The 27956-nt window shown below is 38.1% G+C and overlaps 2 protein-coding genes and 4 long non-coding RNA genes across 7 annotated transcripts; 3 read left to right on the top strand and 3 right to left on the bottom strand.

Annotated features, from left to right (window-relative positions):
* The first annotated feature begins 381 nt into the window (after positions 1 to 381).
* Positions 382 to 2312, top strand: LOC123471378. The gene is made up of 3 exons (XR_006645849.1): positions 382 to 503; positions 569 to 660; positions 745 to 2312. It is a non-coding gene; the product is annotated as an uncharacterized LOC123471378 (long non-coding RNA).
* Positions 2313 to 6737: 4425 nt separating this feature from the next.
* Positions 6738 to 8099, bottom strand: LOC123471159. Its single transcript, XR_006645283.1, has 5 exons — positions 7905 to 8099; positions 7635 to 7843; positions 7406 to 7574; positions 7253 to 7347; positions 6738 to 7186 (listed from the first exon to the last, which is right to left on the bottom strand). It is a non-coding gene; the product is annotated as an uncharacterized LOC123471159 (long non-coding RNA).
* Positions 8100 to 10924: 2825 nt separating this feature from the next.
* Positions 10925 to 11672, bottom strand: LOC123469837. The gene is made up of 3 exons (XR_006643189.1): positions 11545 to 11672; positions 11146 to 11417; positions 10925 to 11044 (listed from the first exon to the last, which is right to left on the bottom strand). It is a non-coding gene; the product is annotated as an uncharacterized LOC123469837 (long non-coding RNA).
* Positions 11673 to 15070: 3398 nt separating this feature from the next.
* Positions 15071 to 16312, top strand: LOC116930457. Of its 2 annotated transcripts, none has more exons than XR_006643188.1 (5): positions 15071 to 15243; positions 15315 to 15421; positions 15487 to 15566; positions 15632 to 15738; positions 16009 to 16312. It is a non-coding gene; the product is annotated as an uncharacterized LOC116930457 (long non-coding RNA). The 2 variants fall into 2 exon arrangements; XR_006643187.1 differs by having other exon boundaries at positions 15073 to 15243; positions 15995 to 16312.
* A 1092-nt stretch (positions 16313 to 17404) lies between these two features.
* LOC123469822 (integrator complex subunit 10-like) lies at positions 17405 to 20729 on the top strand. Its single transcript, XM_045169167.1, is given in 14 exon segments — positions 17405 to 17599; positions 17696 to 17763; positions 17826 to 17953; positions 18025 to 18140; positions 18212 to 18424; positions 18479 to 18591; positions 18669 to 18725; positions 18727 to 18815; positions 18818 to 18841; positions 18913 to 19346; positions 19450 to 19557; positions 19626 to 19963; positions 20120 to 20314; positions 20374 to 20729. Coding segments are annotated over 13 exon segments (2010 nt in total). The 5' UTR covers positions 17405 to 17440; the 3' UTR covers positions 20283 to 20314; positions 20374 to 20729.
* On the bottom strand, positions 20272 to 22263 carry LOC123469825. Its single transcript, XM_045169172.1, has 4 exons — positions 22103 to 22263; positions 21907 to 22043; positions 20898 to 21844; positions 20272 to 20823 (listed from the first exon to the last, which is right to left on the bottom strand). Exons 1-4 carry the CDS (start codon positions 22127 to 22129, stop codon positions 20330 to 20332), a joined length of 1605 nt encoding a protein of 534 aa, XP_045025107.1. The 5' UTR covers positions 22130 to 22263; the 3' UTR covers positions 20272 to 20329.
* Between the last annotated feature and the right edge of the window lie 5693 nt (positions 22264 to 27956).

Raw genomic sequence — 27956 nt, 5'->3', positions numbered from 1 at the left:
TATGCAACATACTGTTTAGCCTTAAGTAAAGCAGACGATTATCAGTTCAGATTTGTATTGTGCAATTAATATCGATATTCGGTAACAAAATAATTGTTCTTTGCATGAAACATTTGTATACCGACTCAATAGCGCTATGGATGGAGACAACATTCGCATTTTAAAGGTTTGGGGTTCAAACCTACCAAAATCCCAGGTAAAAGCTTGATTCTTTATTTTTTGTACTATTTGTTAACAATACGCCATCTGTTGAACATCGGAAAAACTACTTGGGAAGTATCGATACAACGATATACCTAAAAATATCGACTATCTCACATTTATCGAAAAATATCGATATATCGTTAAAAAGTTTAGATAGCCGCCCACACTACCCATATGCTTATTGTGCTGTTCAGTTTGCAGTGGCCACTTCTGAGCCTAAAAAGTGCAGTTTGGATTTTTCTTCTTTTGTGGGTGTGCCATGGGCACATTCCCATTCTCTGGCGGTTGGTCACTCCAGTGTTAGTAGAAATTGTTTTTAGTCTGGCTAGTACATGTTGATTATGGTTGTTTTTATTTTCAGCAGTCGTTCGGCTACATTTGGACAGTGGTTTACCTGGTAACCTACGTTTGTGTGTCGTCTGGTGTTGGATAAATTGTCTGCAGTTTCATTGCCTTGTATGCTTAAGTGGCTGGGTATCCAGTAGAATTTTATTTTTGTGCCTGCTGAGTTAAAGTTGACTATTTGTTGTATTATTTTAGGTATTGTGTTGCTGGCTGCACATTTGAAGTTCCTGATGGCCTCTAGGGCTGCTTTGGAGTCGCAGTAGATGGTGATCATACTCCAGTCTTGGTGGTGTACATGGACTAGGGCCTGATTGATGGCTTCTAGTTCTACGTTAAAGCTGTTGGTTGTTTCAGACAGTAGGAATGATTCTTTTATTTTCAATTTTGGTATAGAAAATGCACAGGTGGACTTCCTGCTTGTCGTGCATGTGAATCCATCTGTGTATATGTATAGATGGTCTGGTGGTTCATCCTTGTTGAGTGCTAGGAAGGTTGCTGACGTGAGGTGAGGGTCTTGTTTAGCTGTTTTTTTGCTCATAGGGAACATTTCGACGGAGATTGAGAATAGTTGCCATGGTGCTATGGGGTCCGTGTGTGGCTGATCATTTGGTCTAGTTTTTGGGTATATTCTGTTTGATGACTTTAACTCTATTAAGTGTCGGATAGTTGATGGGTTGCTTCTAGTTTTCCATTCCTTGGTGGTTTTTTTACAAATCGTAGATTGTCTGATACGTTGGATTCCATGGTTTACTGCATAGCTTCGTTAGATATCTTTTTCCTAGAAGATCCCATCTTTCTTGCATACAAGTTATTCCCGTTTCTGCCTGCATTAGTGCTATGGGTGTTGATTTTATGCCCCCGAGGATAGATCTTAATATACAGTTTTGTGTTGTTTCTAGTTTTAGGATTTTTTTTTCGGGGCCGATGAGATGACTACGGCTCCATAATCTATTTTGCCGCGGATGACTGTGGCATAGATACGAAGAATGAGAGTAACTTGTAGCGGCTGTTTGCCATAGGTAAGCATTTTCAATAAGGTGGCTCTTTTTTGTGTGCTAGTGTTGATGTGTTGATGTGTTGGTCCCTTGATAGCCTTGAGTCAAACAGGATACATAGGAACTTTTATTGTTTGGTTACTTTGAGGCGTTCGTTGTTGATGAGTAGATTTGGCTCCCGTTCTTCTTTTGTTTTCCTTGTAAATATAACAGCTGCGCATTTGGAGAAAACTGGCAACTACGCGCGAGGGGAAAGGGTGAAACTTTTATAGGAATTGAAAAATTTTCATTTTCAAATCGAAATTAAAATGATTTTTCAAATAGCATGGTATACTAAACTATAAATGCGCTCATAGAGCTAACGATGTTCTTTTTTAAAAGCCCTTTAGAAACCACCTAGCCTTATTTTCCGTCCCGTACAAGAGAGCCAAAGTAGTCCCATTTACTACTACCTCTCTCTACTGTGTGGAAACTTTTCATTCCAATTTTAAATAGCCCTTCCTGTAAACAAAAAAATCCCCAAAAAATTCATGATAGAAAACTTAGATCTAAGAACCCCCAATCCAAAAATCGTTTTCGTCGGACGAAAACTTGATTTTTTGCAATTTAAAAAAAAAACGTTTTCCCATAAGCTTCTCTCAGCCGCTCTCAGCTGTGCGGAAACTTAAGGAAGTTACTGTAGCTACAATTGATTTTCTTTACTATTTTATTCTTCGTTTTATCTACTTTTTTTGCAATTTTCAACTTTTTCCAAGGAGCCGTCCATAAATGACGTCACGCGCCAGAGGGGGGGAGGGGGTTCATGATTCTGTGATGGTCTGTGACGGCAGGGGAGGGGGGAGATTCTTAAAATGTGATGGCACAAACAAAAACTCGCCTTGCCAATTTACTCAATGGAAGACATTTATCGTCGCCATGGGAAAACGAAGAAGGATCCGGAACAAAAAAATAATTTTTGTCTATTTCTTATTTTTTTTCAACTATAAAGAATTTGCGATTGGATTTCAAGTTCGAATTCAATAAAAACCAAGAAGATTCAAAATATAATGCTTTTTTCTTTAATTAATTATAGCCTATAAATTTTTAGGGGGTAAAGCGATTTGTGACGTCATTTTGAGGGGAGGAGACACATTTTTGTGACAGTCCGTGACAGAAGGGGAGGGGGGAGTCTAAAAAACTGGAAAAACGCGTGACGTCATTTATGGACGGCCCCCAATAAAAAAAATTTTTCTATTTTTTTTTCCTTTCTTCAATTCGACTTTATCATGTCATCATGTAGTTAAATACAACGTATTTTTCCAATTCGAAATAGTGGACAATTGTATATTAAATCCGTCAAATATAGGTTATAGTTTGATTAGTGCACTACTGAATAAATGCTGTTGCGGGTCTTATCGCGAGCTATTGTGAAATTATTCAATAAAAAAACAGCAACGGGATAGCCTAGTTTGAAACCAAGTACCGGTTAGGTTGATCAATAATAAAATAATATAAAAATAATAAAAGGCCCGCAATGGCTAAAATAAGTAAAATAGTTGTAGTGCGAAAACGCTACGGCGGGTTAAGTTAGGTAAGGATCGCATATTTCCGTCGTTGCCTTTGCCACTAGATGGCACCACACGAAAGACTGATTGTACAAGGCAGTTTTCATGGCTGACTTTCTTGTTCTTAAAATGCTAATAAAACAAATAACAAACGACAGCCGCCCTCGCCATTTCTAAACAAACACAAATTAAAAATTAACTAACCAACCTTCCATCACGAAAAATACCTTAAACAATACAGTTTTACATGAAGAATCCAACTATAGGAAAATTTCACCCAAAAAACGAAAACTCGCGACACAGGAGGGTCCCTAAATCCACCAACCTGCCACCAACCAATCAGAACCCAACTTTCACGACCAAAATTTGAATTTCGATCAAACAAAAAAATATATAAAATTAACAAAGAAACCTACAGATTTGGAAACAAGCCTAGGGCACGTAGTTTTAGAATGTGAATAACATAAAAAAAAATAAAAACGAAAAAGTTCCCGTTTCTACACGCAAAAATCCCCCCCATTTTACAGCCAATCACCACCCGGCTGGAACCCCTGGGGAAACAATAGACAGTTTGGGGCCCATAACCACGGCATAGCCTTCTAGCTTTACCAAGGTAAATCTCTCAGGGATCAAGCCCCTTCGTGGCGCCTTTGAGATTTTTAATTTTCTTTTCATTCTCTTAATTTTAAGAAATGAAATTTTTGAGAAAAACGATATCATGAAATAGCCTAGTGAATTGACTGATTGAGCTCATAAACAGCGTAAGATATAAATGAAATGAAATTATATATAGTCTCGTCTATTTTTTTTTACTAATTGAGCCTGGCGTTTCACAAGCAGACGAGCTATAAAAAATAATACTGTCGTCTGCTTGTGAATCGAGCTAAATTCAATCAGGGTGTCTTTTTTTGAAACAAATATCTCGCGAATAAGGATAATAACGTCTCCAATTATTACTTATGTATGAAAGAGAAAGTTCTTCTTTAAATTAGAAGCAATCGCAGCTTCTAATTTTAGAAGCGAACTTTTTCCCATCATTTCGAAGTTTTCCCTTTTTTTCTCCTTTTTGCTCCCAATCTCCCCGTTAATTTCGTCAATACTTAAAAAAATTAGTTAATATACATGTAAAAAACAATTCTACGTCGAATGAGATAGGTCGCGTCGTGATCGGAGCATCACAAGAGCGTCAAAGTCTGAAAAACCGTTTTCGTCACCCGCCGCCCCATTCCCCAGGGACCTATCAGGTTAATAGTATTTGGGTCGCATTCGGAAGAAATGTCTCTCGGTAAAATGGCGGTAAGCCTTCGGCTTTTAAAAATAAGAATTTTCATTTCGTATGAATCCCCTGATGTTGGATTCGGACATGGCTAATGTGCAATATATTTGGAATTCTTGCACTGATTTGAGTTCTAGTAGTTGTTTGGACATCGGGTAGACATTGAGGTCACCCCGATGTGTCCATTTGGTTCCTTCTCTTAATGGTCCCACGATGTTTATCAGGGCATTTAAGAAGGGTTTTTTCTCTGCTAGGCTTAATAGAGTGAATGCTTTGGGCTCGCTTGCTAGGTGGATGATGACAGGTGCTCGGCTGATGGGTTGATAAAAAAGGTCCGTGAATCGGTGGTGGCTTCGTCGTGCGTTGTGGGTATCCGTGATTTGTTTTCTTGTGTTATTACACTCCTCTACTTCCATAAGTTGGTCGATGGCCCTGGATACAGGTTTTAAGTCTCCTGGGGCTTGTCGGGCCATAGCGTGGTTATGGGGTGTTAGGGGGAGTGGGGGATAGGGACACAAGTAAGTTTTCACTGCTTCGGGCTAATTAGCGCGCACTTTTCGACACGAGTGTATGGTTCCGCATCCAAGGTGCAACTCCGATCACTATAACAATTGTTAAAAGTTTTTTGGGGGTGTTTTTCAACGAAGCTATAATTGCGAGCGTCAGATGGTATCGTCGTAACTCTTGTTTTTTTTGTCTGATTGGCTCTTACTAGGGAAAGCCTACCCGCCACAGGAGGTATTTGAGTTTACAGGCCTTAAAGGCGCGTTCACACCAGAGGTTTTCGGCTAGCCGAAAGATGAAAGATGAAAAAAACGAGCTGAAAAACGAGCTGAAACGAAAAAAAATTTCATCTTTCCAAAGACGAAACTTTCTAAACTTTTCGGCGCCGAAAAGTTTCAGCTTGCCGAAAAACGAAAGCTGAAAACTGAACAGCCAATCACAGCTTTCCATTTGATGCGCAATTAATTTTTGATATTAGGTCAACATCATCAATGCCAAATCTGGCTGCTGTCATTCTTTCAAGATGCCGCCATCTACCAAGATGAACAAATTTGTAGTGTGAATAGTCGAAGATGAAAACGAAATTTTGTCGTCTTTTGGTTTTCATCTTTCATCTTTCGGCTAGCTGAAAAACCTCTGGTTGAACGCGCCTTTAAGCATTAAGTAGCCATTGGTTCTACACGGTCCCTACCCATGGACTACTCTATTGTTAAGGACGGGCTCTTCGACATTTCCTATGTCGGCCATGTAATTTTTATTTATTTTTAATTAAATTCAGTTTTAAAAAATAATTATTGACTTACCAAATGTCCCTATATTGAAAATTAACCTTTAAAGAGATATTAAATATTTTCTATCAGAAAATAGGGAAATTGGGTGGGCCGCCGGTGCCATCTGGGAGCCAAAAATCCTAACTCATTGCTTGTTTCCCGATAGGGATTCTATCAAAACTCGCATTTCCCAACCCCCTGATACAGGCACCCCTACCCTTCTACAACGACCGGTGGATCGACCGACACTTTTTCTGAGACTTTACCCCAGAGATGGCGCTGATGGCGCGGCGATTTAAGGGGTGTCTACACTAATCTTTCGTTCGTTTTTTTATTTTAGATGCTGATCCGCTGAGATTGGTCTCCTTTTGTAGAGGAAATAACGCAGCAGCTCCCGGTCGAGTCCCCGTTTTTATCGGCTGAATGGCAAAGGAGTGCGGAGCAGTTTAGTCGGCCCATTCGAGTCGATTTCAGGGTCTCGTACGTATCTTTTATACGTTTTGTTATTTTAGATGCTGTGGCGCAAAACTTGACGTCATGTTGTAGAGGAGATAACGCGGAGATTAACGAAGGGGTCGTGTCAATTATCGGCTCAACGATAAAGGAACACGGAGCAATCTAAGAGCGACTCGAAGTTTTGGGAGATTTTTTTTCAGAGAGATGGCGCGTCGGTCATGAAGATAGGGAAAAATCAGGCCGCGAAGTTGTTTTCAAGGCGGGGCTTTGTGCGTCGCCTGGCAACGGACTGGTTTTTCCACAGGCCGTGTGAGGCCAAGGCCTCACTGTTAAAAAAGTCATTCACTTTTCGAACGAAAAAACCTTCGAAATGTCAACAACCCAGATCGAAGGTTAATAACCTTCGAAAAGTGAAATAGTTTCCACGTTTCGATTTACGCCAAATGAAACTTTCATTTTTCGAAGGACTTCGAAAAATGAATGCTTAAAACTAGTATGAAAGCTGCCCTCGGGCATATCGGTTTTGGCAACCAATGCGAGTAAAAAAGGGTTGCATAAATTTCTACAATATTATTTTAAATAAAAAAACTCGTATTCATTGATATAATTTCCGTTTAATAAGAAACATACATTAGGTTTTGACATTCCGCGCTCGATCAGCACTTAGATCTGCCACGAAAGTAACACACTTTAACAATCTGGATTAACATTCAACAGGTCGATTTGACATAATTAGAGGCAGGATGGACACAACGAGCACGAGCTACGAACATTTTACTCCGCATTACATGCAGCTAATTTGCGCAAATTTTGGACAAATACCGTTAATGAATTTGCATATTTGGTATCCGGGTCGTCCGCAGCAAGCACTTCACTTTGAATAAACTGTAATGTGGTTGACACTTCCTTCGCGTAGGTCTGGTGAAACACATAATAAGTTGCTATGAGGGAAAGGAGGGCCTCCATCGATTCTCCAGAAACGTATAAATACGGTTTGCTATCAGCAATGATATGGAACGAAGACCCGTGTTTGAGAATGAAGGGTGACTCGCGATGGGGCTTCCTTATTGCTTCAGCCAAATTAACTGAGTCCTGATTGAAAAAGAATCAATTAGTTTATAATCAGAGGACAATTGAACTGTACGAGAAAAATGTTACCTCATGGCAGTCGAAGAAAAATCTACAGGAATCCTTCAGTTTTCTAGTTGGCAGTAATGATGGAAGCAGCTCTAGGGCTGCGCAAGAACTAGTTTCTGTTTAAAAGTTTTTAGTTAATACTACAGAAATGATTAAACGTTTAAGTATACAAACCGAAATCAGGTGAATCCAAAGAACGATAACGATGTAGAATTTCAGCAACTTTATTCGAAATCTTTTGCTTCCCAGCAATATCAATGATGTTTGGAACTAACTTGAGCCAGTTTTCTCGAAAGATCCTGCATGTTCCCGGTCCACATATCAAATCGAATTCTTCCAGTAACTATCGAATAATAAAATTGATGATTACAATAAAATGTGTTGATTAAGCTTAGAAAGTTACTCATTGTTGTAGTTTGAGAATAGGGCATCGGGTATTTATAACAGGGAATACGCCTTGAGGAAGCACATTGGTTTCGAGCTCCCTTCTTCGACCAGAAAAAGTTGATTCCCAAAGCTGCAATAAAGCTGGAGTAGCAGTTGGAGACTCGTTTGTCAGCTCAAACATTTTTTTAACATTTTCGTGGTAGGATAGCCAATCAAAATTTGTGTCTAACAAGAGAATTGTTTTAATAAAAGCATAGAATTGTGTAGTAATAGTTAAGCGTATTACCATCAAATTCTTCAACACCCCTGTGATTCCTTCCGGGCCCTAATGTTTTCAATGACATTTTGGAAGCCTTCACCTTTCTGGTGGGGTTTGCAGTTGGGACAACTTTAGCGAACTGCAGGGTGTAAAATTCTCCTTCTTGAACGACTTGGTAGAATTTTTCAGCGTCTTTGCCGAAAGTTTTTACTTTTATTGTTCCCGAATCGTCTTGAAGTCCAAAAAAGAACATCCTTTTGTTTTCCTTGATTGGGAAAAGTCTCGATATACGGGATGCCCTTCCTTTAATTTTCCATCTAGAATTGTAAAAGCTTAGTTGGTTAACGATTTGTCTACTTAACAGGAGAAGAGTTTTACTTACTTGTTGAGCTGTGGATTGATGTTTTTAATTCTTTCAAACGTAGGTTGTGCAGTGTTCATTGGTACTGTCTCCATTTGAGTACTGCATCCAAGTTGAACATTTTCGATTTCCGGCTCACTGTCACTATCACGGGGCATCTTGCTTGAATGAGGTTGGCAGTTGACTGAGCCTCCTTAATGAAAGCACGATAATCGTTGGTATTGTAACGTTTTTTTTACGTCTAGTGGACTGGTTTTCTAATAATTCCGTGTGATTTTTTTTTCTTTTTTTTCTCTTTTTTCCCATGAAAAGTTGGAGGAGTGAGCATTTCTGCAGTCGGTGATTCTTCGTTCGTTCTGTAGTGACCATCTAGGAATCCAACAAGACCTATTCGTATTCCCTAAACGTGTTTCAAGGTTTTCTAAGATTTAAACTTGCTTTTGTGATTATCAATATTTTAAACTTTGAAATTTTATTTTTTATTCATGTATTAGTAAGGCAAATTTATTATCGCGGTTAACATTTGACGGAACATATCAGGATCTTTAAAATACATCAAAATGTAACAAATTGCTTTCAAATTTCGTGTTCAATCCATGTTTGTGCCGGTGCTTGATATTGGCGGGCTGGAGCATAGCCTTCTCTATTAAGAAAGCCGAAAGGTTGGGGCTTTTTTTTAAAGCAATTTTGGCTTCCCTGCCTCCAATTTTGCCCATCCTTCAAGTGTACCCACGGGAGCCGTTTTATTGCCTAGTGGCGATTTTTAAAAGTTAACTTTTCGATCGATATGAATTCATTCCTTCTGGAATGAATGAGGCATCCCTCAACTACACAGGTTATGCCCATTCTCGCCGAGCCGGAGACAAAAAAATTTTATTGTACGGCTGCACGTGTTGAATGGCTGCGAATGAACATATGCAATAAACAGGAATGTATGCCATTCCGTGTAACATCGTCATTAAAATCCCTCACGGAAAAATATAAATGGGTCGTTCATAAATTACCGCTCATAAATCCGGGTGATTCTCCCCCTCCCCCCTACATCATTTTTATCACCAGATGGCTCCCATGGGTACCCTTGGAGGAAGGGAATGGGAGGAAAGGTGAGCAAAATGTGCGGGATAGGGACTTTTGGGCTAGTTGCCCAAAGGACTCCAGGTTTTCCGACACTTGGACTTCTGGCACTCGACACTTGGACGACCGGTTCGCGACAGGAGGACATCTGTCTAGCGACGATAGGACTACTGGTTCCCGACGTTTGGGCGCGACAATCAATGTTGCTGAACCCAGAAAGTCCTTTACGAGATTACGACAAGTGAACTCCCGGGCCAGCGACGTTTGGACTCTTTTTCTTTCGGTAAGTATTTTAAATTCGATTTGTCTTCATATTTCATTGTAATTATTGTCTAGCTTATATTTATCTTATATTTATAGCTTGGATTTATCGGCTAGATTATAGATTCTCTTATTACTGTAATGTAAAAAAATTGAATACAATTACGTGAGTTTAGAGCCACTTGCAATAATTGTGTCATTGTTTTATTTACTTTTTGGACATGTCCTTTAACGAAAACCAAAGTGTTGTTTACGAATTAGTCGAGAATTTGTGAAATCGCAAGAATGTCTGGCCAGCGAAGACCTGGAGTTCGTGGACCTCAAGCAGTTGTTTAAGGGGCTTCCTTGCCTGTGTTATTTTTTAAGCCTTGTGTTATTTTTTAAGTTATTATTTTTTTTTTCCTTATGTCCTGCCGAAGTGTAACCAAGCACTGTTTAAATTTACGTTTGATCGTGATTGCCATATGTGAATCTACTCAGAAAAATTGTACAACCGTGAACGAAGAATTTTGTATTTATGTTGTTTAATACATTAACATTTGAAGTACAATCTGTTTGTGTTCTGAAGTCTGACTGGAACAAACATGGTTACCCATGTTCGTTCCATTTCAGAATACAAGAAGGGTCAGAAGTCTGACTGGAACAAACATGGTTACCCATTTTCGTTCCATTTCAGAATACAAGAAGGGTCAAAAGTCTGACTGGAACAAACATGGTTACCCATGTTCGTTCCATTTCAGAATGCAAGAAGGGAAAGAAGTCTGACTGGAACAAACATGGTTACCCATGTTCGTTCCATTTCAGAGTACAATATTTACATAATTGTAATTAAACTTTTCTTCTATAATAAAAATAAATAAGTTATCCAGCCGATAAATGTAAACACAAATATCTATACAATAATCATAGTCAATTAAAAATACCTATGTTATTAACGATCCTTCAGCTGCAACAAATAAGCAAATCCGTGCGTCACTGGATTGGGAGTCCTTTTGTCGCTGGATGAGGAGTTCCTATGTCGTAAAGAACAGTCGAAAAAAAAAGAAAACAAAAACAAAAAGATTCCAAACGTCTATTACCCGGGAGTTCGAACGTCGATTGCCTGGGAGTCCACTCGTCGTTTAACTGGAAGTCTTTTCGTCGCTGAGTACTGGTCGAGTATTCTGCTAATTCGGTTCAGCAACATTTTGTTGTGTGTCCAAATGTCGGGAACCACTAGTCCTAAAGTCGATGGGCAGATGTCCTGGCGTCGTGTGCCAGATGTCCAAGTGTCGGAAACCTGCAACCAAAAGTCGTTTACCCTGGAGTCCTTTTGGTAACTCGCCCAAAAGAGTGCATGCCAAATGTGCTTCACTTTTCCCACATGCAAGGGATAGCGTTCCTTTCGGCTTTCTCTAATAGAGAAGGCTATGGCTGGAGGTACAGTTAGAAATGTGAAAGGATTGGTTTGAATTCGAAATCCGTGACCTGTCTGGGAAAAAATTGGAATAGATAAATAATAAATAAATTACACCGAAAACGTGAAGTAATGAAGTATAAGAAATTTTGATGACAATCAAAAGTCGGGCTTACATTTGCGTATTTTTAACACAGATACCAAATTGTAGCAGCCAAAATAAAAATTGAGAAGACGAGGACGATGGCAAGGATGATACTGTCCTTGTCTTGGAAATATTAGATTCGACGGAAATACTGTGACATAGGTTGATGTCGACTCGGTCATCTCGAATAGATCGCCGTCTTCTGAAATGTACAATTCGCAACAATTCGTAGAGATTGCAAGAGCGACGACGATGATACAATGAACAGATGTCATCGTGGAAGATAAATATATTGATGAGATTCTGTCGAAAATACAATAGAATAAATGAAAACAAAATCAGGACGCTCTTGTAATTGGCATGTTTAAAAAGTTCTAGCAACATACTACACATTATGATTGAAACGCGGATATGTCCACGTCCTACTTACGAATCGATGAAAGCAGTATCCAATGGCGTTCGACAGCAATACTTCACTAAATAAACAAGGAGATGTAAAGGATTCAGCTTTTCACAGATATATGGAAGCGTTTTTGCATCGTAGGCATACTGCGAAAGCTTCACGAATGACTCCATCCTGTAGTTCAGAGGAATTGCGAGAAAAAAAAACCGCCATGTAATGAAAAGTGTGTAATCCGTTGGGACGTAACGATACTAAAGCGTCACGATACTTTTGCAAATCTTACTTCATTATAGGCTTACTGCGAAAAAAGCAATAATACAATTAAACAAAAAATGTAAGATAATAGGAAATTTTGAATGTTATTTCATTATTCTTGTTTAAAATTGAAAATAATTATCAAAATTATTCAACTGTTTTAGAGAAGGAGGATTTTCAAATTATCTTTGAAATACTCAAACATAACAATGAAAAAAAAATCGTATGCAACGAATGTTGCAGAATGGGGGAAAATGCTAATTTTAAGCTTCCACCACATTTACACCATATTTGCTTGACTTTCGAACTGCTTAATTTCATAGTGTGAATTCTTCTTGTTCCCCATATTAACCAAACTTTTAGCAAAGATATCTATAATTCTGCCTGGAATGATGCATCACCGTAAATATAGTTTCAGCTAGAAATACATCTGATCGATTATTTATCTCCAATTCACATAAACTAATTAGGTAACTTTCTACCATAGCTGAAGGACTGCTGGAGTTTCAGCTTGGTTGGCTACAACGATTTACATAAGGCTATGATCCTATGTTTAAAATTGGCTAAATGTTTTAAATTGAAAATCCAATTAATTAGAAAAATTCATTGAAATGAAGATTACATTATGAACATAGATAGACTTGTGTGTACTTCTGAATTTTTGACTGGATCCCAACCCTCTAAATGTTTGTGGAGATGAACTGTTACGCATGGTTTCCATTATTACACCTGATACATTAAGAAAAAATAGTAAAAAGTTGAAGAATAATAATCTCTAATTGATAATTTAGCCTACAATTGACGCCAAGTAATTTTCGTTTGCTTGTACCAATACAGTCTTAGTAAAACTTCTTGAACTTTGCATCGCAAAATTCTTCGGGTGTAACCAAAATACGCCCTACGCGCTTGCGCGACACGAATGCACAACGATTCGCGCAAACACTAAACAAATGTTGCCGAATAAAAACGCGCATTGTAGAGAGCTAGACACGCAGGTGAAAACGCGCATTTCACAGAAATGAAGCGCGTTTCAGTGACACCCGTCATCTAAGCAGAGATGTGCACAAGCAAATTTTGTTCAAGCAATTTTCGATTAATCAAGTAAATTTTTGCTCGAGTAAATAAATAATTTTTTTTTCTTGCTTGGGTTTGTTTGAACAAAAGTCAAACAATTTCAAACAATTTTTCCATTGTTTGTTTGGTTTTGTTCAAAAAATTTAAAAAAAAAACTCAAAAGTTTCCAAGTTTCCAAGGAAATGATGACTAGCGCAACATGTTTCTCAGTGACAGTAACCAGTCAATCAGATGACTGAATCCTGAAGTTCGACACCAACAGAAAACTCAATGCGGACAGCAAATACGACAGCGCCATCATTCATCTAGCAAAAAATCAAAATATCGGCTTTGTACGGCATCGTCTTGGATGCGGAACCTGCTACAAATGGAACCCGAGAAGAGCTTCTGAAGGCTGAAATGCAAAACTTCCTCGCCATTCCAAGATTATCTGCCGATGAAATGGACGAGCTAGATATCTTGCCTTGGTGGAAGAGGCGTCAATACGATTTTCCGCTTCTTGCAATATACGCCAGACAAATATTAGGGATAGTTGCTACCTCGGCACCGTCTGAAAGAGTCTTTAGTACCGGAAGAAATGTTGTCACTCAACAACGCCAGCGTTTGGATCCACAAAATGTGGACAAATTAATCTTTCTCAGTGCAAATTCTGCCACAAAAAAAAGTAAACACCTGTGAATTCTAATCAAAAATCAATGTTAACTGTGATTACTGTTACTATTATTCTAAGTCTTTGACATCCAGTCAATAAGGAAATAAAATGTTTTCGAACCTGTAACGTTTAAAAAAGAAAGTCAAACCTTTTGTTTAATTGTTTCTTGGATCTCTGTTGTTATCCAAGAAAATGTAACCGTGTTTTTTTTTATTGGAGCGTTGTCTGCGTTGCCGAAATTTTTTTAAAGGGTTTTTGTTCAAACAATAAATTTTGCTCAAACAAACTGTATTGTTCAAACAATTTTATTTGTTTATGAACAATTTTGGACGAGAAAATTGTTTGGCAAATTGTTCAAATAATTCTCAATTAATCGAGCAAACAAACAAAAATTGGCAATTGCTTTTGTTTGCTTGAGAAAGAAAATCTTTGCTCGCGCACATCTCTGCATCTAAGTACGACTTCGTATATCTATCTTGTAGTCGTCTGCTAACACGTTCAAGGTGTGCATTCTAATACCATAATTTATGTTTCCTACGATTCATTATCATAATTTATAGTTCCTACTACTGATACTAGAGGTAATATTTTGCTTCATCATCGACGATATCCCGCAGAAAAACAAAGAAAATACCACATTCTTCGAACTCCATTTATTAACTTAACATGGAATTGTAACACCAAAACCAAACAACTACACAAATAAAAATACCTACAACAAATCACCATGAAAAGACAAATAACCACCTACAAATGCTTATACGACACATACTATAAACAAGCACAGATTTAACAAAACAAATAATACAATATTCATCTGAACAAACACTGTATGACACTAATGGAATGTAAACCACCACAATTTCAATTCAACCCCGCAACACTCGTAACCATTTTCCAAAACGGGAAACATCACCCAAAACCTTCACAACAAACACATCCTAAAAACAACTATCCTTTTCACCCTTAACTTCTTCAAAAACATGATTTTCCTCTTTTTCTCGCTCACATCAACAGTTACCAAACAAATCAGCTATTCCACAGAAGCGCTTCCACCTTGTCCACCTTTTCTCTCGAGGCTTCTTATTCTAACTTTCAACTCCATCAACTTCAACTGATCTTTGTTATAAAAATGAACAGCAAGCAAAACTGCAAACACGACAACAGAACCTGTAAAAGAAGGCAACAAAACCTTCCACACATCGAATTCAACATCGAGATCCGCAACAGTTTTCGGTAATTCTTCAATATTCAACATCTTACTCGACAATGCCGCATCAATCTGACGACCAAGAAGATTTTTCCAAGAATCAGACCCCAGCGGAACGGAAAAACCAGAGGCAGCCATAAGGTAAGACTATTGGTGGCATTACTAGGTAGTAATACCTAGTATTACCTAGTTACCTAGTAATACCTAGTTTTTTTTCACTACTTTACCTAGTTCTACTTTACCTAGTTTCTCTCCAGGCTACTTTAGTAATAGTAAAACCTAGTTAAAAAAAAAACTCCCTAGTAATAAGAAAAACATTACCTAGGTAATTTGACTTTTTTTTTTTACACTGTTGTCAAATGATTAAAAACTCAAAATTTCTGTTAATTGTAATTTGTCGCTTATCGCTATTCATTTGTTTCCTTTTTTCCCTTTCCCTGACAGAGCCTGACGCCTGACTGAGTTAGTCTATCAGTCTATCTACTGTTTATTGGAAATTACATGCAATTCTGCACCTGAATAACTCAAAGTTTAAGTATGAATATGAAATAAATGGTTATTTTACAAGCATTTGTTAGTTTTGTAATGTATTTAATTGTATTGCAGGGACTTATTTAGTTTGTCTAGCATTTTTTCATTGGAATTGTCACATCCTAAAGTGAGTCAACTTCATTTCACTTGCAACTGTTGCAAGCTGCACCTGAATAACTGACGTATGAATTTGTTCATAGTTGTACAGGCATTTCTTATATTTTTGATATATTGTATTGTATTGCAGGTCACATCCTAAGTGAGTCAAGTAGTCAACTTCATTTCACTCGCAAGCTGCACATGAATAACTTTGAGTGTGACTCTGACGTATGAATTTGTTCATAGTTTTAATAGCATTTCTTATGTTTTTGATATATTTTATTGTATTGCAGGGCCTGATTAAGTCAGTCCATCTACTTTTGATTGACAATTGTCACATCAACTTCATTTCACTCGCAAGCTGCACCTGAATAACTCTGAGTCTGACTCTGAGACTGACGTATGAATTTGTTCATAGTTTTTAACCTAGATAAACTAGGTTTATCTAGGTTACCTAGTTTTAAATTACTACCTAGTTTTTTATTCCTACCTAGTTTTCTTGCCGCTACTTTTTACTATTACCTAGTACCTAGTTTTTCGGCCACTACTTTACCTAGTAATTTTATAAAACTAGGTATTTAGTAACAGTATTACCTACTTTTTTTTCGAAAACTCGGTAAAAAGTAATAGTAATACCTAGTTTCAAAAATAACTAGGTTGCCATCAATAGGTAAGACGCAACAAAAGCGCATACAACAAGAACGCCAACCGTCACCATCCAAAACAACTTGACCAACAAATTCCACTTTTAAAAAACTACGATTTCATTCAATAACCAAAAAAATCACTTACTGAACACAAACATACCATGATGGAATACAACCGACAAAACTCCACCGTACGTACATCACACACAACCAACGACGAAACAATGACAAACACAGGGATGCCAATTTAAATAAATTTTCACTAAAAAAATTTTTTACGCTTTGAAACTATTGAAAAGTACACGGAACAGTCCATACTTCTTTAAACGTTTCATTTTAATTCACAATCCCAACAAACTAAAGGCAGTTTTTACCATGTCGCAGAGTTAGATTGTAACTATGAAATTTACACAGAGGAACAACATGGCAGACAAATTTCAAAAATGATGTCCAACGACATTATGCCAACCTCACAACTTTGTGATTGAAATTGAAATTCAAATTTAAAAAAAAATTCAAAAACGAACGAATTGTTCCGCGAACCTTTCGAAGCGTACTCTAGCGGAGACAGACAAATAACTTTCAGAACCAAACACAAATGGCGCTAGTAGCCCAGGCCGAATTTTCAAATTCCTATCTAGTATTTACATGACTCCATGACAGAGCTTCTGTGATTCGCCACCAGGTGGCAACATAGAATCGACGGGTAGTTTTCAAAATAGCAGGGAGAGATAGCGTTTTCGATAACACCAAAGCATAGCGGGAGTGACGAATATCATCCGAAGTTGAGGCACAACTGACGAATAGAATCCGAGTTCAAGGTTTTCGCTTGAAGGGTGCAGAGGAGACTTTTCGAACCAAAAACTTGCCATACCAAACATAAACACCCATTACCTAAAAACAACATTCCTGCACCAGAAAAAACAGTCCGCCTTACAATAACTAAACCACACCATCAAGCAGCACGACATGGAAAGAAAAAACCAACCACCCACAACCGATTCAAACCACCCGTCCCTATCGGGAACTTCCTGAACGGAGTGAGGGCCCCTAGTTTTCTTTCTACAATTTCAAGTTCAGTTGTCAATCAGCAAGATCATGCGATTTTAGTTGATAGATGGCACCTGACAATTTCGAGTTCAGTTGTCAATCAGCAAGAACTTGCGATTTTTGGTTGATAGATGGCACCGGCGGCCCGCCCAATTCTCCCTCCTACCAAAATTAAAATCGCAATATCTTCTTAAATGATTCGTTTTATAAAGAAAAAATTTGATGGTTACAATCGCCTTTTAAAGCTGCATTTACTGGTGTATTTTTTATTTTTTCATGAAAATAGCCCACAACGACACCCTTTAACAAGGCGAGATAGGGAAAGAGTCCCGTCCTTTAGTTAGAGTAGTCCATGCCTGTGTTGACTTTTTTGAACTAATTTCTGCTAATAATTTATTTTCAGAAATGCGAACGGGAATCATTGATGAAATGCAGGAAAATCAACTTTCTGACGAAGAATATGTGATTTATCGCACAAAAAATAGTCATAAACATGATCTTGCTACAGCTAAAGCTTGGATGATAACTGCCAAAACTTTGTTTCCACGAAATTTTGCTGTTCAGGTATGTGTGTCTCTTTGTTGTTTAAACTTTCTTTCTGTGCTAACAGTGAAGATAATTTCGGATTCGTTGTTCTTTCAAACTGCTCTGTTTGCTCAGCTTGAGGCATATACTACTCAAAAATCTGCCAACAATCCCAAAGAAGCTGCCAGATACTTTTCCAGCTTGTAAGTATATAGCTTAATTACTTTTCAATCTTCTTCAGCAATCTTATATATCACAACTGCAGATTCTTTGATTTTCCAAATGAAGCTGAATTATGGGAAGAGGTGCAGCAAATCACATGTGCACTACAGAAAGCCAATGGCAACATAATATCACAGTTTCATTGTGACATGTTTTCACACATGCTTACAGGTAAAATAGTTTCATATTTTCAGTTGCTGACTTTCTTTGATTTTAAAAGAAGCCAAATCTTTTATTCACAGAAGTGCAACATCAGCTATTACTTGCTATGGCAGAAAGGGCAGAAGATACGTTGGAACATTGTCGACTAATGCTAGTTTTGTTGTCCATGCTTCCACAATTTGTTGACACTCATGGAGTAGGCTGTGATCTTACATACATTCTGTTAATTTAAGAACTTCAAAAAAATATTCTTGTTTGATAATGCAGAAAAAACTAGCAGATACTTTGCTGACAAGTGAAAAGCATAGTACCTACCAAACTCCTGTTAATTGCTTTAGGAAACTGTTGGTAGTGGACTTGCTACCAACACTGCTTAGCTCAAGGACAATTGATGTACCTCAAAAACAATTGTATAGACTTATCTTGAAATCAGTTGATTTCTATGTCAGCTGGTTTGCCAGTGGGTCAACATTAATTCAGGTAAACCATTGGTTTGAGATCTGTTTTACTTTTATGTTAAAGTTTTGTTAATAGGGAGTGGAAGAATCTGAATTAAAAGCAGAGGAAGCTTGGACAAATCTCTTTAAAATAATGTTTGCCATGGGCCGGAAACTGGGCTGGGAACTCAGTTCTATGTTTAGTATCAAGTATTTTTTGTGTCATGTCACATAACTTTTGTTGTTTGACAATTAGTACCCACACTTTTTTTGCGCGACACTTTTAGCAACCGGGAACTGATGTGTCAAAATCTTTGGTCTTTCTACCATTCCACACCTCTTGGGGGAAGACAGTCCAAACTTTCGCCAGTTAATATACTGTACTACAGTGGTGCTAGTGGAATCGCTATATGAATATGTAAGGAAAATAAATCCCTGAGCTTTCAAATTCCAAATCAAGGTAAAATTTACTTAACTTCTATTTAGCACAAAATAAAATGTATGCAAAAATACTTTACCCATGTATTCTAGGAAACAAGGTAGATTATACACCTTTATTACTTGTACCTGCAATTCTCCCTAGTAGGGATAATGACCAAGAACCAGTATTGAAACGTCGGAAGGATGATAGTTCCAGCTCATATTCAACATTGAACGTGACTGTGACAAAAGGATGCCATGTTCCAACGGCAACTACTTTGTTATCAAGCTTCTTAACCGCAGTTAGTTGCTGGGAACTTCTTCAACAGACGGAAGAACTTCGCAGCGAGTTTGCAAAAATTTGCAGTCACCTGCACACAGAGACGTGGCTTTGGTTGCCCAGTTTCGTTGCAGATGTTCTTCTATATCAAGGGCTGTATTCGGAAGCCTTGACAAAATTGCAGTCTTTGAGTTCAACCCTACTTAATCCACAATCGTTGCTTTTGAAATCTGCAGGCATTTCTTTTTGCCTAAGAAATCATTTTGTAAGTCTCTTTGCGTCTTAGTTTTAAGTTTTTTATTTTAGAAATCGGCATAAGTGAGAAAAACAAAAGATGCAACACGACAATTTTTAATTCTTCTTTATAGGCTGCCACGGAAAAAATTCTGCATGTTATTGCAGATTTGTCAGCAGAAAGCAGTGATCCATCAGGTCATCTGACTATTATTCCTTGTTCTTCAAGTCCTCACGGAAAGGTGTTCATTATTTGTCAAAAAGATGTTTAGCGTTTTAACCATCCCCATATCTTTCATTCATTTTAAAGCCACCATTACATTTTATGGCGCTGAACCACACAGAAATCGTCCAATATTCTGTCAGCATTCTGGTGGCATGCTTTCGGGATCAAGCTTTCAGGAATGGCAACTGCGATTTCGCTATTGGCCATCTTATCGTTTTACTACAGTATGATTGGCCGAATAATGCAAGCCTACTAGAGGAAAGTTTAGAAAAAATTCGGCGACAAGGACAGTTTGCCTATAAGCTTTTTTCTTCCTACGTAATTCAAGTTGACATTCTGGAAGAGATAGCATTTCTGGTTACGGATCAAGGTGGAGCCATTAATATGGATATATTTCCTCCTTCTGCTACACAGCTAGCCACGTAAGTTAACCTTTCTGGCCCCGAGGAATTCCACTTGGTTTGCATTTCAGCAAGTCGCAGGATTTTTACCTTATTTCATAAATTTCATCTCAAATTATTGCGTTAATAGTTTTTATTTTATTTTACCAACTTTTCGTCTTCGAATTACTTTTCTAGGCAAAGGAGAATGACGACTCGAAGAGGAGATTTAGGCGCCAGAGAGGACTTCCGCGCGGCTATGAAACGGCAGATGAGTCGAAGTCAAGAAAATATCCATAATCTCATCGTACAATTCATGATCCGTGAAAGAGAAGCCATATTACAAGCAATGAAAGTTTAAAAATACCGAATCGTGTATGCATAAAATAAAACGTAAATTTATACACTTCAATGTTTTGCACAGTTAAACATTCTTGTTTCGTTGCCCACAGATTGGAATTTCAGGAAATCCTCGACACATTCCGCAATACGAGTCAAGTAAAGGGTACTCGGTCGTATGTTGGAAATCATGTTTGTTAGCTCAGTTTTGTTAACTATCCCCAATATACTTTCAACAGATATGTCTTTGGCTGACAAGGGAAAACGAGGAATTAGATTCAATGAAATTCGTACCCAGGAAAGGTTCTCCAAATTTGATGATTCGAATGTTACGTTAAAATCCGAGTAACCTGCATCAAATCTGATAGATCGAGGGTTGGCCAACAGCTCAAATTTTTGCGAATCCTCAGTAGCAAAGTCAATGAACATGCGAGTGTGCTCCTCAACAATATACATTAATTTCGGCAAATCTTGCGTATTACTGCATGCCTCTCTAAGGTTAATGTTTTCCAAAGAGTTTTCAAGAATCATCAAGCCGAACCTAGTCCATTTTTTATCAACGTCTTATCGCAAACAGCAATAAAAAAAATTAATTAAAAAGAAAATGATGAAAGGCAAAATAGATATTCAAATCTACCTTTTCTGGTGTCAATTTCAATATCTTCCACGACGTAATGCTTGACATTTTGATAGGTATATTCAGCATCAAGTTTAAGTTTCAAGGTGAGATAGCTGTGAATTTTGGTAAAGACTAACAGACTGTCAAAGAATGCAACTTCCCAGTTGAACTCCTTAGCAAGCAATGAACATTCATTTGATTCATTGAAATAAAAACATTTCATTTCTTGAACAGGTTCTTGAATACCATTACATTTCTGTAGCATGCAACTGTCTGACTGGACCAGTTCAGTGCTTATAAATTCAGTTTCATTTAAAATTGTTTTTAAAAGCCCTAACGAACAATTGGGGTTCATATCTTCCACCATCTTTTCGTAGGTTTCATGGCATTCTTCTCTTGACTGCTTAACTGTCGCATTTTTGGACATACAGGAAGGAATTGTATCTTCTTGAACTATTGGTATTTCAACTTGTTGAACAGATATTTCCATTGGATTTTTACCAAAACAAAAGTTATTTTCAACAAGAATGGGCTGGGGGCACAGCAATGTTAATTCTTCTATTGTTGCATGTTCTTCGTCAGCTGCTACACCAGAAATTTGGACAACAGAGTCAGAACACACTTCCATTTCAACTTCTTGAACACTGCTTTCACTTTTGTTGCATTCATCATTTGCTATACTTGTGATGTCCATACAGTCATACTCCCTTGATATTTTTCTAGGTTCGATTTCTTGTGCAATGCTTTTAATTGTGTCACATTCAATACTTGCTAAACTTGTAATTTCCATGTTATCATGTATAATGGATATTTCTCTCAGTACCAATGTTTGTTGACCTATGTTTTCTTTTTCAGAATGCCAACCAGCTATTTCACCCATTTTAGAAAATTCAGTTTCATCCTGAAGTTGACTTAATACTTTTTCCAGCTTTTGAACCGTCAATACTTCATGCTTTTGAAATTCCCTGAGTAGTAAATAATTTTACTGTCTGATGAGCATTAGAAAGTGCAAAGAATAAAGGCATACTTTATCTCATCCCTTCCGGCAAAGCTAACCCGCTTCTTAAAAGATTTCCGCCGTGAAGACGTAAAATTTTCCGTTTGATCTTCTTCATACTCAAAAACTGGTGGTTGATTAGATGGAATCATGGCTGATTTTAAAATCTAAATGCAAATTGTATACAAGGTTACTTAACAAGGAACTCATTTGTAAAGTTATTTACCGAATTTCTTCTGTTTTCTTTATCCATTGTGATTCTTCTATAAAGAAATGGTTGACAAGTAACAACTCACAAGTGATGAAAACAGTACTAATACGAAAATATGCTACAAAAAAGTTTTCAAACTGAGCAGTGTTGCCCGGCTGTGAAAAACAAGATTTCTCAGTAGGGCCATGGGTCGTATCTAGGGCTCGGCCCCGTGTCCAATGGGTAGGTATTTGGGCGAATGGGTAGGTCTTCTCGGCAAAAAAATTGGATCCGGTGGGTAACGGTTCCTAAGACTTTGTGCCCACTACCTACCCGGGTACCATGTGGGTAACACAATTTCGAAAACCGTTTCCATTACCCGGGTTCAAAACCCGGTTATCCCCGATTTCCTACCCGATTACCCGAGTTTTTCCCTGAAATCAAGTGACGCCCTTTGAATTTCCCGCCAAAAAAAATTTTTTTTTGCTACCCTCCCTTTTAATTTAACTTGGGGCTTTGCAAGCCGCCATTTTCCAAGATGGTGGTGGGTATACCCGGTTTGCCCATCAAATCCGCCCAGCCTACCCACTTTGGCAAATAGACTACCCGGATCGCTCATGGGCGACTTTTTTTGGCGACGAACCGTGGGTAAACCGGGTTTTCAAGAACCGGGGCCGAGCCCTAGTCGTATCAAGTAGCTGAGATTCTCAGCTTGGATCATTAATTTCTACTGATCCAAGCGGAGAATTTGGAAAGACACTAGCAGACGCCTTTATGCAGAAAAGCAGACGGATAGTGCCAAATGCTGCATTATTTATTTTTTTTTTGTATAACGAGAGAGGTTCTCATTTGTCATAGATGCCTGTGGAGTAAATGGCTATGATTATAAATTGATAAGTAATTTAATAAATGCTACATTAACTTTAAAAATAAATGTTTTCTTTATTTATAAGGAAGGTACTGGCGCGGCAAACGTAAAATGTATTACATAAATTTTTTTTTTCTCTATTACCTTTCGGTAGTAACCGAGTCTCAGGAAACTTTGGGCCTAGCCCTAAGCTCTAGCCCTCGGTCCCGGTGCAAATTTGAGTTGACCTTGACCAGCTAACAACGGAACATACTGGCGCAACACAGAAAATTTCTATTTTTCAGGTTTTTCACTATCGTGCCAGCACCTTCCGTTATTAAACTCGTCAAGGTCAACCCATATTTGCACCAGAGCCGATCCCTAAAAGCTCTAGTCTACATAGACTAAGAAAAAGGGAGAAGAGGCTTCAAGAATTTGCTGAGACAATGTGATCCAAACCATCTAGTCGAAATTTTCACTGAGACCAGCTGAGACAAGCTGAGGTCTCAGCTACTTGATACGACCATGGTCTATAGAGGTTTTTCCATTTGGTTCGTGTAAGTAGAGGGAAAAAGTCGTGCGGCTAGTCGACTAGTGCGCACCATGGCGGGGGATAGCCGAAACTTGCTGCAGACTTTGCTTGATCCAACATATAGACACAACTGTGTCTATTCGATTGACACAGATTAGACACAGTTGTGTCTATATGTTGGATCAAGCAAAGTCTGCAGCAAGTTTCGGCTATCCCCCGCCATGGTGCGCACTAGTCGACTAGCCGCACGACTTTTTCCCTCTACTTACACGAACCAAATGGAAAAACCTCTATAAACTGGAGGCTGAAGAACTGTCGACTGCTAGTGCTGTTTTGCTCGTCTCGTCTGCTAAACCTTGAGAAAATTTTGCGTTCCCTTGTTTCGCTACGTTAGCGAATGAAAATAATTTAAATTACAAATTTGATTACGTAGTTGTTTAAATAGTGGTTATGTAGGACAATTTTGATTAGCGAATCGGTTCGCTAATGAACGTGCATTAGCGAAGAGGTTCGCTACTAAAAGCCGTCTGTCCAGTCTGAATAGCGAACTAACTCGCTACTAGCTAATCGACCGGGCAGCGAACTTCTCACAATAGCGAAGTAGTTCGCTAATCACCGGGCCCAGTAGTCAACTGACTCGCGCCATTATGCGGTCATTAGCGAAGTAGTTCGCTACTGGAGATCATCCTACATTTTGAATAGCGAATCACTTCGCTATTATAAGCCCCCTACATTTTCTATTAGCGAAGTAGTTCGCTAATGGAGATTATCCTACGTTTTATATAGCGTATCACTTCGCTATTATAAGTTCCCTACATTTTCTATTAACGAAGTAATTCGCTAAAAAATTCCCAAATCCATTCACATTAGCGAACCGCCACGCTAATGAAATTCCCAAGAAATTAAATTAGCGAAGTGGTTGGCTAATTCAAATTCAAAGTCTCAAAGAAAAAAAAGAGAGCGACTATAGAATCATTTGGGGACGAAGACCAGTATGACATTGCCCATGAAAGTGAACCTGACGAATCTGATGAAGTTGACCGTTACGTTGGTTTATCTGTTTGGATAGACTGCACGGGAGAAAATGGGATTTCTCTTGGATGGTTTGAAAGCCTTATTAAATCCAAAACCAAAAACGATGAATATTTGGTTCGACTCGTTCAAGACCCTGAATATTATGCAATTTTGCCTGTTTATTTGATGAAATCAAGTTAGATTTGCGGGCTGCGTCCCAGACAAACCCATTTAATTTGATTTACTATGATGTTTTTCACTTTCTTTATTTACAGCAAAACTGAGATAAAAATACAATTGCGTCAGCAAAATAATTTTTTTAAACATGTTTAATTTTTTATATACAGCGAACCGCTTCGCTATTCTTTAAGACTTTGAATTTGAATTAGCCAACCACTTCGCTAATTTAATTGCTAGGGAATTTCATTAGCGTGGCGGTTCGCTAATGTGAATCGATTTGTGAATTTTTTAGCGAATTACGTCGTTAATAGAAAATGTAGGGAACTTATAATAGCGAAGTGATACGCTATATAAAACGTAGGATAATCTCCATTAGCGAACTATTTCGCTAATGGAAAATGTAGGGGGTTATAATAGCGAAGTGATTCGCTATTCAAAATGTAGGATAATCTCCATTAGCGAACTACTTCGCTAATAGAAAATGTAGGGGGCTTATTATAGCGAAGTGATTCGCTATTCAAAATGTAGGGGGATCTCCATTAGCGAACTACTTCGCTATTGGCCGCATGATGGCGCGAGTTAGTTGACTACTGGGCCCGGTGATTAGCGAACTACTTCGCTATTGTGAGAATTTGGCTGCCCGGCCGATTAGCTAGTAGCGTGTTAGTTCGCTATTCAGACTGGGCAGACGGCTTTTAGTAGCGAACCTCTTCGCTAATGCCCGTTCATTAGCGAACCGATTCGCTAATCAAAATTGTCCTAGATAACCACTAGCTAATCCAATTTGTAATTTAAACTATTTTCATTCGCTAACGTAGCGAAAGTGTGGAAACCCGAAAATTTTGGGGCATCCGCTAGGGGCGCTGACTACCCGGGTTAGTCATTATTTTACCGCGTAAACCATGGAGAGGGACGACTGAGTGGTCTCAGTTCGTAGTTAAATCATCGAAAAAATCAGTTTTAAGCTAAAATAATTACAAATTAATTCGTGTTGTTTATCTATTTTTCAATATCCCATGTAATCAGCTCTAGTTTATTTGTTTTCATTCGATGTAAGTGACACCATGAGCATGATATGCGAATCCCCAATTCTTATGCAGTGCTATTTTCTCTTAATCTAATAATTTAACATTTCCTTGCAATAGGACAAAGAAGATGCCGAACCGTGGTTATGTCCCCGGATGTAAATCTGGTTTCCCAGATTACCCAAAATATCTTGGTAAATTTACCATGTTTAGTGCACCTAAGGATGGAAAGTTATTGAAGCGTTATTGGAATGAATTCATCCCCAGGAAGGGAAATTTTAAACCTTCTTCTAAAGTATGTTCATATCATTTTGCAAGTGACGATGTTTTCAAACAAACAACGCCTTCATAATAGACTCCTTTGACCAGATCATCGCTGCAGTTGCGAAAGATGGGATGGGGGGGAGGGGGTTCCCAAAATTTGTTGTTCTGAACACAACCAACAAACGGTCCCTTTCTTAATTTTTTAATACGTAGAAATAAGGTATCACATCGAAGCTAAGCGGTACAAAAAACATAATTCAGGAGTTGAAAACGAAGCATCAAAAGTTACATACATTGTCATTGACGGTAGTTTAAGTAAAAAGCCGGAGACGGATAATGAGATAAATGATAAAGCGTTGAATTATTTTTTTTTATTATATTATATTAGGTTATTCTTCCTAAAGTCGTATTCCGGATATCTCGTTTGCTTTAAATAAAATAAAACCCCTAAAAGTAAGTAGATTTTGTACTAAAGGCTATGCCTTACGCGGTAAAATCGGCAAAATGATGACTAACCCGGGTAGTCAGCGCCCCTAGCGGATGCCCCAAAATTTTCTCAAGTTTTAGCAGACACCAAAGCAAGCAAACGACAGTTCTTCGACCTCCAGTTTATAGATCATGGTAGGGCAGTGGGCAGCAAACGGCGCAATTTTTCAAAAAAGGGTAAATTGAAAACATAAATAATAAAATTCCCAAATCTTACTGCAATTTTGATTTTGGTCCCAAAAAAACGGGAATGAAAAGGAGCCCTAGTGGATTTACTTTTCTAGCACACGAACTGATAATAAAAAATTATAAAAATAAAAAAAGGTGTTTTGCCCTATCACCCCAGTAGACGACCGGCCTCCTAGACTAGTGAACCTAGCGAAGAATCCTGGAACCGCTTAGTAAACGCCCGCCGGTTTTAGGATAGGCGATAGTGTACCTTACTATTATCATGGGTCGTATCAAGAAGCTGAGACCTCAGCTTGTCTCAGCTGGTCTCAGTGAAAATTTCGACTAGATGGTTTGGATCACATTGTCTCAGCAAATTCTTGAAGCCTCTTCTCACATTTTCTTAGTCTTTGTAGAGTAGAGCTTACTAGGGATCGGCCCTGGTGCAAACATGGGTTGACCTTGACTAGTTAAATAACGGAAGGTGCTGGCACAATAGTGAAAAAAATGAAAAATATAAATTTTTCTGTTTTGCGTCAGTATGTTCCGTTGTTAGCTGGTCAAGGTCAACTCAAATTTGCACCGGGACCGAGGGCTAGAGTTTAGGGCTAGGCCCAAAGTTACCTGAGACTCGGTTACTACCGAAAGGTAATAGAGAAAAAAAATTAATGTAACACATTTTACGTTTGCCGTGACAGTACCTTCCTTATAAATAAAAAAAGCTATTAATTTTTAAAATTAATATAGCATTTATAAAATTACTTATTAATTTATAATCATAGCCATTTACTCCACAGGCATCTATGACAATTGACAACCTCTCTCGCTATACAAAAAAAAAATAATGCAGCATTTGGCACTATTCGTCTGCTTTTCTGTATAGAGGCGTCTGCTACTGTCTTTCCAAATTCTCCGCTTGGATCAGTAGAAATTACTGATCCAAGCTGAGAATCTCAGCTACTTGATACGACCATGGTCTAACATTAGTGTCCCAGAACTGTCGTTCACTAGGTGTTTCGTCTGCTATTTCCGCGGACAAATTTTGGGGCACTCGCTAGGGGCGCTGACTACCCGGATCAGTCATAACATTCTCTCCATAACGTTGTAAACAATGGGGAAAGTAGTCGCTTGTGACTGTTTTTCGCGCTGTTTTCTTCTGTATTAAAAATTTAAAAAAAAAAGCTATACAAATAAAGGAAACCTGAATCAATTCCTCTTTGTATTATAAACCTTAATATACATTAATATACATTAATAAACCATCTTAGACAGTTTGCGCAGCTTATGCTGCTCTTCTTTTAATTTCTGGCTAACCTCATTTTTTAACCGTTTCGCTTCAATGTGATATCGGATTTCTATGTATTCAAACATTAA

Source organism: Daphnia magna, linkage group LG1, assembly GCF_020631705.1.
Source record: "Daphnia magna isolate NIES linkage group LG1, ASM2063170v1.1, whole genome shotgun sequence".
In the NCBI taxonomy this organism is placed as follows: domain Eukaryota; kingdom Metazoa; phylum Arthropoda; class Branchiopoda; order Diplostraca; family Daphniidae; genus Daphnia; species Daphnia magna.
This window is presented reverse-complemented; position numbering and strand designations above follow the sequence as displayed.

What these genes read in the sequence shown, in the direction of transcription:
- LOC123469825 (XM_045169172.1), bottom strand. Translation starts at nt 22,129, where the DNA reads ATGGATAAAGAAAACAGAAGAAATTCG. An exon ending in AAGAAAACAGAAGAAATTCG is followed by an intron (nt 22,044 to 22,102) that starts GTAAATAACTTT and finishes ATTTGCATTTAG; the next exon opens with ATTTTAAAATCAGCCATGAT. An exon ending in TGAAATTGACACCAGAAAAG is followed by an intron (nt 20,824 to 20,897) that starts GTAGATTTGAAT and finishes GTTTGCGATAAG; the next exon opens with ACGTTGATAAAAAATGGACT.